At 42.9% G+C, this 12851-nt stretch overlaps 1 protein-coding gene across 2 annotated transcripts in view; it reads right to left on the reverse strand.

The window, feature by feature from the left end:
- The window catches only part of KIN (Kin17 DNA and RNA binding protein), a 24965-nt gene continuing 12114 nt past the window's right edge, over positions 1-12851 (reverse strand). The window contains exons 8-13 of one of the 2 annotated variants that reach the window (XM_069547190.1): positions 10406-10535; positions 8467-8517; positions 7384-7452; positions 6524-6623; positions 4950-5050; positions 1-2056 (exon numbers count right to left, since the gene is read on the reverse strand). In XM_069547190.1, the coding sequence (XP_069403291.1) occupies positions 1994-2056; positions 4950-5050; positions 6524-6623; positions 7384-7452; positions 8467-8517; positions 10406-10535 (514 nt within the window). In that variant the 3' untranslated portion in view covers positions 1-1993. The remainder of the gene's footprint in view (positions 2057-4949; positions 5051-6523; positions 6624-7383; positions 7453-8466; positions 8518-10405; positions 10536-12851) is intronic. The other variant, XM_069547192.1, reaches the window with a different exon arrangement.

Below are 12851 nucleotides of genomic sequence, written 5' to 3' on the forward strand. Positions count from 1 at the left end.
GAAGTTTACAGCATCTTTATTCATAGTTGACAAAACTTGGAAGCAACCTAGATGTCCTTCAGACTAAGTAAATGAATGGCTAAGTAAACTGTGGTGCATCCAGATAATGTGATATTATTCAGCACTAAAAAGAAATGAGCCGTCATGTCGTGAGAAGATGCGAAGAGGAAACTTAAACACATGCTACTAAGTAAAAGAAGCCAGCCTGCAAAGCCTTACACACTGTATGAGCCCAACCATGGCATGAACTATGCAGACAGTGAAAAGATCAGTGACTGAAGGAGGGAGGGGAGGGAGGGAAGCGAGGAGGTGGATTTGTAGACAATGAAACCATTTCGTAAGATCCAATAATGGTGGATACATGTCATCACAAACTTGTCCAAGCCGACAGAACGTACACCACCAAGAGGGAACCCTAATGGAAACCACGGACTTTCAGTGTTGATGACTGGTCAGTGGAGGTTCATCAATTCTGCTGCGAACCTGAAACTGCTCTAAAAAATAAAGTCTGTTTTTTAAAAAGGATAATAGCTTACAGTGTTTTAAAAAGAGAAGTCAGGGAATTCCCTGGTGGTCCAGTGGTCAGGACTCTGTACTTCCACTGCAGGGGGGCTGGGGATCGATTTCTGGTCAGGGAACTAAGATTCTGCAAGCTGTCTGGTGCAGCCAAAAAAAAAAAAGAAAGAAAAAAGGTCAATATAAGACTTGATTTTAGGTGTCTGCAGTTACTCTGCTTAGTATAACCATATTGGCCTCTAAAACGTTATAGGGAAAACAATTCTATAGCATAGAATCATATTTTTATGCTTGATTTTTTAAAAATTAAATGTGACCTCAATAACACTACTTTATTTTGCGATAATTTCAGGAAGATGTTGGAGAAAAGAATGTTGAGAGGAAGGGATGAAACTTTTCTGTGAAGAAAACTACTGAGCTGATTCCAAACTTACAGATTTGGGGGAGGCCTGTGGAAAGCATCATGTTTTATTCCTGCACCATAATCAGGGAGAGCCATGCCTTATGGAAATGGCTCTTCAAACGTTAGACAGAGTATAACGTGAGTGAGCTGCAGTGTGACGCAGGGGCTCCAATCCCAGAACCGGAAAAGGCATGGCCACAGAAAGTCTCGGGCATGCATGCGCACTGCAGCACTTATTCATCACAGCCTCAAAGCGGAAGCAATCCAGTTCCAGCAACTCATGAACAGTTTTTTAAAACTGTGTTATATAGCCATACAAAAGATTACCGTTGAACAAAAATGAGGTAGTAACCTATGCTACAACATGGATAACCCTTGAAAACACTACGCTTGGTCTAAGAAGCTGGTCATAAAAGACCATATACCGTATGATTCCACTTCTATGAAATGTTCACAACAGGCAAATTCACAGAGATGGGAAGCAGATTAGCAGTTGCCAATAGTTTGGAGTGACTACAGATCCAGGGTTACTTTTGGGGAGATGAAAATTCTCAAATTAGACAATGGTGATTTTCAAACAACTTTGTAAATATTCTAAAAACCACTGAAATGTCCACTTTAAATGGGTGAAATTGTATGGTGTGTGAATTACATCTCAATAAAGCTATTCTATTTATAGTTTGACTCTTAAAAATGTAATTATATTACATCCAACTTTACTACTTTACTGATGGAAATATAAATTTAGGGTATATGAAGGATTTGCTCTACAATAGTTCTACATTGTCCTATATACAACACTTCACAATAATATTCTTTTAATGTAGATTAAAAAATCAAGGAAGTATTACAAAGGCAACAAAAACAACAAGGACAAAATTACATAATTTTGATACTTCGCGAGACATAATTAGATTTTTCTATAAGTTAGACTAAACAACTACGGTAATATTTAAATAAATCCATTTGTTTTATACAAAAGAAACACCCTAACACAGTAGAGTCTTGTAATGTCTTGGTGAACACCAATTTGATGCTTTAAGATTTTAATGTGATGCTAACAAATTTTCAAACTCAGGCAAGTTTAGAAATGTCTTCATATTGAATTCCTTCAACTCTGCGTCCTTTTAAAGGGCCCTACAAATTAAAATAATTGAAGAAGTGGTTAAAAACACACATGCACTTACAAGACAAGAAAAGGACAGATGCTGCTGGATGCCAGCGTGCCTCCTTCACATCTGTAAGACACCATAAAGGTAGCTGACAGTTCTTCATGACTCTGAATTTTTAAAAAATACCCTATAGCGTCCTTGTCAGGAACTGATCGTGTTTTCTTCATGCTGGGTGGGATGCGTTACCACTAGATGCTGTGCCGGAGACCTGCTGGCTGGTCAGTACCTCCTGTCCCCCTCCCGCTCCCCCTGGTCAGGCGTGGTGTGAGACGGCGCTCCAGCCCACGGAATGGACAGGGGCGGCATGGGGCTCGCCCAGGCCATGCACCCTCCACACGCACCCTCCACACACAGCCCATGGACAGGGGTGGCGTGGGGCTTGCCCAGGCCATGCACCCTCCACAGGCAGCCCTCCACATGCAGCCTACGGATAGGGGTTGCGTGGGGCTTGCCCAGGCCAGGCACCCTCCACACACACCCTCCACACGCACCCTCCACACGCACCCTCCACACGCAGCCCATGGACAGGGGTGGCACAGGGTTCGCCCAGGCCATGCACCCTCCACAGGCAGCCCTCCACACGCAGCCCACGGATAGGGGTGGTGTGGGGCTTGCCCAGGCCATGCACCCTCCACACACACCCTCCACACGCAGCCCATGGACATGGGTGACATGGAGCTCACCCAGGCCATGCACCCTCCACATGCACCCTCTACATGCAGCCCACGGGACAGGAGTGGCTCGAAGCTCGCCCAGGCCACATACCCCCATGACAGGGGTGACACGGGGCTCGCTGAGGCCCAGGCCATGCACCTGCCACACACAGCCCGTCACGCTGCCCGTGATAACGATGACACAGTGCAGCAGTGCGAGGATCTGAACCCCATCTCAGATCCTTCCTTTGAAGACAGGTCAGGTCTCACTCTTGTGAGCAAAACTGTCAGTGGCCAACTCTAAACGAATCAGCAATTTTACTTAAATGTCAGATTCCTGTAAATGAATTACTTTATTGATCTCGCCTGCCTTAAATTCTTTATGAAAGAAGGAAGAACACTGAAAAATTATTGATTTCTGTGGCTTTCCTCCATTAATCATGACTATACATTCCTCACTAGTTACACTCTGGCAGATTAAGTCTATATTAGATATGAGGGGGAAAAAACTGGGATACAAAACTATACATATTATATACAACTGTATAAAATACAAAGATGGGGGAAAACAGACTAAAATATTAATGGAGATTACCATTTGCCTGAAGGCTTATGGGCAATTTTTTTAAAGTATTTATATTAAATTGTAATTTTCAGCTTTTATACAAGAGTATTGCTCCAGACTGAATGTTTGTGTCCTGCCCAAAACTGATTCAATACATTAAAATGTGATGGTGTTAGGAGGTGATGAGGTCACAAGGGCAGAGCCCTTGAGGATGGGATTAGTGCCCCTAAAAAGGGACCCTAGAGAGCTCCCTGCCCCTTCCAGCACGTGAGAGAACACAAACCAGGACACAGACCCTCAGCAGACACCCAGCTCTCTCTGCGCCTTGGTGTTAAACTTCTGGCCTCCAGAATGTGAGCAATAAATTTCTGTTGTTTCTAAAGTCACCCTGGTCTATGGTATTTTGTTATAGGAGCGTGAACACATAAAGAGAAGTATGTATGGTATTTCTTTTGTAATCAGAAGATAAACTGCTTCAGCAATGCCAGTTATTAAAGAAAACAGGCTTATACAGGGACTTCCCTGGTGGCCCAGTGGTTTAGAAACCCTCTTCCAAGGCAGCAGCTGTGGGTTCGATCCCTGGTTCAGGAGCTAAGACCCCACATGAAGTGAAATTCATTCACTTCTGACTCTTTGAGACCCCATAGACTAGTCCATGGAATTCTCCAGACCAGAATACTGGAATGGCTAACCTTTCCCTTCTCCAGGGGATCTTCTCAACTCAGGGATCGAACTCAGGTCTCTGACACTGCAGGCGGATTCTTTACCAGCTGAGCCACAAGGGAAGCCCAAGAATACTGGAGTGAATACTGGAGTGAATACTGGAGTGAATACTGGAGTGGGTAGTGTTGGTTGCTCAGTCATGTCTGACTCTTTGCAATCCCATGGACTGTAGCCCAACAGGCTCCTCTGTCCATGGAATTCTCCAGGAAAGAATACTGGAGTGGATTGCCACTCCCTTCTAAAGAGGATCTTCCCGGCCCAGGGATCAAACCCAGGTCTCCTGCATTGCAGGCAGATTCTTTACCATTTGAGCTGGAGTGGGTAGCCTATCCCTTCTCTAGGGGATCTTCCCAACCCAGGAATTGAACTGGGGTCTCTTGCACTGCCACCAGGACTTCCCTGGTGGCTCAGACGGTACAGTGTCTGCCTACAATGTGGGAGGCCTGGGTTCAATCCCTGGGTCGGGAAGATCTTCTGCAGAAGGAAATGGCGACCCACTCCAATATTCTTGCCTGGAAAATCCCATGGACAAAGGAGCCTGGTAGGCTACTGTCCATGGGGTTGCAAAGAGTCAGACATGACTGAGCGACTTCACTTTCACTCCTGCATTGCAGGTGGATTCTTTACCAACTGAGCTATTGGGGAAGCCCAGATCCCACATGCCTTGTAGCCAAAAAAACCAAAACATAAAACGGAAGCAATAGTGCAACAAGTTAAGTAAACATTTTTAAAAATGTTCCACTTCAAACAAACTCTTAAAAATAAGGGGCGGGGCAGCGGGGGTGGAACCTTACAGATTTCCAAATAGGAGAGAATACAAACAGAACACCCAAACTCATAAAACACCAAATCAATGACAGAAACCATGGCACATTTTAAAAGCATTTTGAAATCTGTCTTTCTGTAAACATACTTACAGTTTCAATGACTATAGTAGCAGAAAAAGTCTTCTCATTGATGGATTCTAGGGTGCCTTCATTTCCTCTGTAGCCTCCATTTAAAACAAGGATTCTTTTTCCTGCAACAGAAAAAGAGTTAACACTTAATACAAAGAAAATGCCACGTTCTTCTACTTTCTTACAGCCAAATATAACTGCTCTGCATCAACACAATGCAAGTTCTTGATCATTTATTATCTGTATGGTTCTAAAGTACAGTTTGTAGATACTTTGATCACCATCACATTATAAGACTCCTCATTTTTCCCACTTATTTGTTAAAGGATGTCTTAATTTAAGACCAAAGAGCATAAGGTTCTTGGAGGGAATGCCCAGAGCCCATAAGTAACCAGAAAAAATTCAGCTTGTTTCTTTTTAAAATCACAAGATGGTTGTTAGTTTCATAAAAATGTAAACATATGCCTATTGAACCATTCTATCTCTAAGAATTTTCTCAGAAAAGAAATCTTAAATTTATATAAAGATCTGTACATAAATGTTCATATAACAGTTTTATTTATAATGGCCAAGAACTTTAAACAACCCCAGTGTCCATCGGTAGGTGACTGGATAGAGGCTGGCATGTCCACATAATGAAATACTCAGCAGTAAAAAGGAATGGAGTACAGATGCACACAACATTTTTCTGGATTCATTACTCCAGAATAATGTGGGTGAATCCAGAATAATGGATGAATGTGCTTAGTAAGAGAAGCCAGACAGAAACACAGGACACATGATATGATTTTATTTACATAAAATTCTAGAAAAATAGGAGCTAATCTATATGATGGAATGCACACTAGTGGCTGCCTGGGGGAGAGGGGAGACAGAGCAGGGAGCAAAGGGTTAGAAAGGAAATAGGGAAACTTTGCGGGGAGGTGATGGTAGCGCTGGTTTTCATGGGAGTAGGTACGTGCTCTAACTTATCAAATTATATACCTTATACACGGATGCAGTTTATGTCAATTACACCTCACTAAAGCTTCTGAAAAGAGTCCACAATTCCTAATCCATAAAATGAATTTTGTTTTAGGGAGGAAAGAATAACAGGATCTGATCTGATGAACCCAAGTTTGAGAGACTAACATTATCACTGTGCCAGCAATGATAATGCCATGCAGGGTTTTGGGTCAGAGGCGGACAACCTCACCACAGCGGCACTGACACCAGAAATGTGTAAGATGGTTAAGGAACAGAAAAAGCAAAATGCTAACTTTTACTATGCTACCTCAGATGGCTGAACGAAGGCATTAATAATCATCCTAACACGACTGATTTTATCCAGATATGTCTATGATTTGCTTCTTGGGGAGGAAAAAAAAACCCAAATAGATTCTAGGAAGGGAAAATTTATTCATGCCACAAAACAGCTTCCTCAAAGGACTGGTAAACATCCACATCAGCAAGTCAAACAGGAGCTGGTTATAATAGGCGATTACATTTTTCTAAAGAGGAAACTCATATCTGGAACTATTGAGTAATGTCCAGTAGGAATGGAATCACTTATTTCCATGGTGTATATGTATTAAAGGGTCTGCAGAGTGATTTACCTGGTGCTGGAATGACTGTCTCTAAATGAGTCTGGTCAAGTTTCAGCTTGTCTCCAGAGTCAATCATCTTTACGACAGCTGTATATTTGTCAATTACTTCCTGTCATGTAAAACCAACACTTTTATAACAGAAAAGAGATGCCAATATGAAGTCCAGGGACAGAAATAAATAAATGAAAACAAGTGAAATTCTAATCAAAGAGTAAGAGCAACTTGTTTTAAGAGTAACTCCTTCTATTAATATCAATGGAGTTTATTTTCTAGAAGCCATATTTGATCAGGCTGTGGTCCTTAAACAGTTCAATTCAAAGTTTAGTTGAGGTTTTCACTTGGAAGGAAAAGGCTGGCCATCTTAGCATGAGTCTTTAAGATATATAGCGAGAGGAACAATTCTGCCTTGTTTAAATACATTAGGAGGGCAATTTATGTAGGCACAAGGGCTGGCTGCTAGCATGAACCTATACTTAGGAAAATCAGAAGAAAGAAAAAGACTAGAGAGCTGATTTTTAAATTTTAAAATTCTAGGGCAATCAAGATAAGCCTCTCAGGTTAAACACAAGAAAGTCCTCCTTAGAACTCTGAGGCATCATTTCATTGCCTGTCAACAACAATGGGAATGCATACGGTGTACTCACTGAAGTTTTTAAAGACATGGACATGGGCATCTATATTATTTGCTCCAGTAAGACAGCAAACCACAGTTTATACTATGGGTGGAAACATTGTGCAGTCAGCCATCAAAAACCTCAGACATACTGCTTCTGCTGCTAGGACTTGGTTTTTGAGGAGTATCAAAATGGCTTTACTCAGCCCCCCAGCAGCTCCTTTCCCAAATTTTATCCCTAACTTCACAGTCCTACCTTTACGATCCCCTTCTTCTTATGATACTTCTCTCCAAGTTTTTTAGTTATAATTTTCACTATGATTTCCTATGAGGAAAAAAAAAAAAGATGGAAGGAACAATATAAATTACCTTTCCTCCTTTGATCCTACATTTTCAACCATTTTCACCAAAAAATCATAGCAAAATGTTAAGTGAAAGTGAAGTGAAGTCACTCAGTCATGTCCGACTCTTTTCGACCCCGTGGACTGTAGCCCACCAGGCTCCTCCGTCCACGGGATTCTCTAGGCAAGAATCCTGGAGTGGGTTGCCATTTCCTTCTCCAGGGGATCTTCCCAACCCAGGGATCGAACCCAGGTCTCCCACATTGCAGGCAGATGCTTTAACCTCTGAGCCACCAGGGAAGTTAAGACCCTTTGGAGTTGGAAGCTTTCCCAGCACAATGGCAAGACATTTTCTTAGTAATCTTTCATTTCTTCTTTCTCTTTTTAACTCAACACAATTGGTTACCAAGAGAAAAAATGCATATATCATGGCTGATTTCCACAGGGAAGGTTCCCTGAAATCTAGCACTTCTACCTACTAATCTCAATTAGTCTAGGTCTTTCAGATAGCAAAAACAGAAAATAATTCTAGGCTTAAATTCAAGGGGTCCTTACAAAAATTTGGCATTAAATTCAAGGCACATTACTGGTAAAAGAACAGGAAGCCACCCTCCAACAAAGGTACAACCAGGACTTTACAGGGCAGATGCACAGACGAGTCATTAAACCTATAAATGTATCTCCAGGAGGGACAGATATTTAAGACATTTAGCCACTTATATCAAAGACCATTTAAATCATTCACGTAACAGCACTAGGCTCAGTGGTAAAGAATCCACCTGCAATTCAGGAGACACGGGTTTGATCCCTGGATCAGGAAGATCCCCTGGAGGAGGGCATGGCAGCCCACTCCAGTATTCTTGCCTAGAGAATCCCACGGGCAGAGGAGCCTGGCAGGCTACCATCCATGGGGTCGCAAAGAGTTGGACACAACTGTATCAACTTAGCACACACGCAAGCGCACACTTAGATGTAAGAAGGCTCAGTGGGAAACGTACAGGCTGCAGCCAGTAATCTGTCCGTGCAGTTCTCTTCTTCTCCTCTTCAATCTGAAGGACACATGAGACATTCAAACAATTACCTCTTTAAAGTATCCAGTTTATTTCTAATAATATTCTATTTAGCAAAAGAATTCCATAAAACACACTTCACAGAAGACTGATATAATGTGCAAACTCTGATAAACATTTTCTGCAATTAATTTTTGATTGAAAAAAAGCAACTCTAAGAAAATAAGGACCAGGCAAATCAACTGACCAAGAAGATAAGCAGCCTCTATCAAGTCAAACTGCGAGGCTGCCGGCCAACATCACACAGTCCCACCCCTCCTTCCTTCCCCAGACTGTCATGAGGCGGAAAACAGGTAATGTGTTCAGGGGTAAAAATGTAGCTCTTATGGACCAGTCTAGCACAGTGTGCTTGGGTATACAGTTTGATGGCAAAAAGGAGCTTCCCTGTTTGACAAGGATAATAAAGCTGTCAAATGAAGGAGAAGGAAAATACATCCGGGAGAGAAGTAAACAAAAGGGTGACCAAAAGGAAACATGCTGACCAGGAGCACAACTGCATCTCACACCTTCTTCTTTCTCAACTGCTTAGTTAACCCTAAGTACCAACTCTCAAAGGGAATGAACAATGCCATCCTTTGGTTGATCTGAAATTTTATTTTAATTCTGCTGACTTCCCAATGTGAACAAAGAATACTCTATAAACTTGGCATGTTATATTCTAAGCAGGTAGATCCAGCTTTCTGTTTCACTTAATTAAATTCAAAATGGGCTCTAAGACTTCTGCGGGGCTGCCCCTTTTCTCTCTAACGTCAGATGCCACCACTCCAGTGCTCACTGGGCTCCAGCCACGTGGATCTTCCCTTCAGAGGCTGAAGTAGTGATCTTCCCAGCCTCAGCTAGGGAACAAACTATTTCCCCACTCCCTGCCTTCACACCTCCTCAGGGCTTCACCTTATGTGATTCCTCGTCCACTGGTTCACTTTGTCTGGGATATCTCCTTTGCTAGAGCAAAAGCTCCATGACACGCAGGGTCCATGTTTTTCTCCCTACTCCACACACGCAGGACCTTGCATGATGCCCAGCACATAAGAGCAACTCTGCATGGGTTGAATGCTAGAATGAACACATCTCACAGTGTACACGAAATATGTTATACTTTAGGCTGTTCTGACTGCCCTGCATTTTCTGTTTTTCCAATAATAGGGAAGACCAGTTTCATCCTATCCCTTCGCAAATGAAGGAAAAAGGTTGAGGAGCCCAGGGGAAATGAGGTTAAGAGGGAAAATAATCAGTCTCTTGTACCCATTTATTCTTTCTCTCCATAAATAACTTGAAAATTTCATAAATTTATTGATCAGGGAAGGTGGTGGGGTGAAAGGGAGAAATGTGTATTTAAGGATATATTAAGAACCTTCTGCAGAATGACTCCAGGATTTCAGGTAAATTTAAAGCAGAAGTATAGCTCTAAGTCAGATAATCACAGGTTTTCAATGATGTCACATAAATTTGGCTATCTGGTTTAATAAAATTAAAAATATGTCTAAATGTTCTCTTCCAGCTAGGAGGTGTTAAGTGGAAGTTAAGAGGCCATGGAAGAGATCCCTGGAGGATGCCAATTTTCTGAGCCACCAAAGGTGAGCAGAGCTTTTATTTCTGGCGTCAGTCACCATGATGGTCCTTCCAAACGAAATCTACTGACCACAATTTCAGGAAGAGTTCTGCAGACAGCAGTTGAGGCAACTATCTAGGGAGGTTCCAGCTCCACTCAGATGGAACTGCATCTGGGCTCTTTGCCCCTAATCTGGCCTGAGCACATTTTCCTCCCTTTGTATTAATCTCATAATTGGTGAAACTGTTTAACTCTCCTCGGTTGGAATCACATCATTCACCGAATAGCTAGAGTGGACAAGCAGTTCATAAAGCTCACCTCCATGATTTCATCGAGGGCAGACTTCTTCTTCTTCTTTTCCTTTGATGGAGCCGAGCTCTGGGAGGACTCCTTCCGCTTTACTGATGCTGCGGTCCCAATCGTTTTCAGGGCACTTGGTCCCAAAGAACTGAGGGGAAGAGGAATGCGCTGTTAAAAACTGTGCAAACGTGCAGGCTTTATAATGGGTGAAAGGAACAACACAGATCCTTCTGCTACAGATTAGTCAAAACAATTATGGGCATGCCCCTCACGAATAGGACTGGGAGCACGGAGCCCTTCCTGTCCCCACCCCAAGTCAGCGCCACTCTACCCGTGTGACCCAACCATGGACAACAGCATCAGCCTCAGGGCTGGGGCCACGAGGGTTTCTTTCCACTTCTGCTAGGACCCTCAGCAATTTCCCCTACGCCCCAGGTCCCCAGCTATAAACGGGGATTGTAATATGGCCCAACTCTAGTTGGACCTCAAGGATCAGCCAGGTGAGAGGTTTGTAAAACAGCCAGTGGAAGTCCAGCACAGTGCTGTTGGTTCCACTTCCGTAAAACAAAGATTTCAACATTCAGTATGAATTTTTTTATTACTCCTAATTGCCTGAGGTCTTCACAGCACACATTCTCAACTTTTGAGGGCTACTATACAACCATCACCACTGGCCCCAGAATACCATTCCGATTTACTATGTATACTTGTCATTCTGAACAATTTGCTATTGATTGAGCCATGCCTGTCCAAGCCTCTGTAATTCTGCACGTGTCTCTTTGTACCTAAAATAGTCTCTCCATTTATTTCCATTTGTCGAAATTCTTTAAGATCCATTCTTCATGAGACTTCATGGATCGTGTCCTTTTTTGAACTGCCAGAGCACTTTGGGGCAGGCACCCCACTCCACCTCATACAAAACCCTTTGTATATATGATTCCTCTCTCACAGGAGGGGAGAGACTACATATATCCATATATATATATATATATTCCCCCCCACCGTAAAGTAGCAGTAACTATCTTGTGACTCAAATACATGCTCCACTAATATTTGCTGACTCACTGAACTCTACCAGTCTAATTAATTATTTTGTCATATTTACAAAATATGAAACTGAGTTGTACTAAAGCTGCTACTTTTTCTTAAGACTAAGCTGAATAGTAAACAAACCCAGTTTAAAAATGGGCAACAAGTGATTCTCCAAAGATTATAGATGGCCAAAAGCACATGAGAAGGCCCTCACCACCACCAGCCATCAGGGAAATGCAGACCAAAACCAAAGTGAGACACACCCATTAGGCTGCCACTGCTGAACACAGAGATGACGAATGTTCGCACGGGTGCGGAGAGACTCGAGCCCCTGGTGCAAATGCTGGCGGGGTGTGAAATGGTGCAGCTGCTGTGGAAACCCTTTTAGAAACTAAACACAGAATGACCATACAATCCAGCAAATCCACTTCTGGATCAACAGCCAAAGGAACTGAAAGCAGGAATGTGAACAGATATTTGTGCACTGATGCTCAGAAGAGCATTAACCACAAGCACCAAAAGGCGAAAACAACTCAAACGCTCACGATGGATGACTGGATAAACAAAATGTGGTCTACATGTACAAGGGGACATTCCCATCGAGACTAAAGAAGAAAGAAGTGCTGATCCAAGCCAAGACATGGATATACCTTGAAGATGTTGTGCTAAGTGAAAGAAGCCAGACACAAATGGACAAATACTGTATGATTCTGCTCAGATTCACAAAGACAGATAAGCAGAACAAAGGTAACCAGGGACTGAGGGGAGGGAGTTACTTTTTAGAGTGCAGAGTTTCAGTTTGGGGTGATGGAAAGTCATGGAGATGGATGGTGGTGATGGCTGTACCACAGTGTGAATCTACTTAATGCCACTGAATTATATACCATTGTGATTAACCAAAAAAACAAACAAACAACAACAACAAAAAACCCTCTTCCCAAACAAAAAATTGAGTTAGGTTAAACAAGCATTGGGCTTCCCTGGTGATTCAGCTGGGAAAGAATCTGCCTGCTATGAGGGAAACCTGGGTTTGATCCCTGGGTTGGGAAGATCTCCTGGAGAAGGAAATGGCAACCCACTGCGTTATTCTTATCTGGAGAATCCCCATGGACAGAGGAGCCTGGGGGCTACAGTCAATGGGGTCGCAAAGAGTCAGACACGATTGAGTGACTAAGCACAGCACAGAAATAAGCATCATGTAGAATATGAGGAAAACAGCAAACATGACCCAGCTCGAAAGATAAATTCCACCAGATACCGGTGTCCTCCTGAATACCTATCCATGTTTAGACCTCCATGACTAAAACTGAGCGCACCGCACACGACAAGCAGCACGTGCGTATCTGATGGAAGAAGACGAGGCCCTCGAGAAAGAGAACACGAAGGGTAGACGCAAGTGCCCGGCACGGGCCAGCCCAGGGCTTGACACCCT

The sequence above is a fragment of the Ovis canadensis genome, chromosome 13, assembly GCF_042477335.2.
Source record: "Ovis canadensis isolate MfBH-ARS-UI-01 breed Bighorn chromosome 13, ARS-UI_OviCan_v2, whole genome shotgun sequence".
NCBI classification, from domain to species: Eukaryota; Metazoa; Chordata; class Mammalia; order Artiodactyla; family Bovidae; genus Ovis; species Ovis canadensis.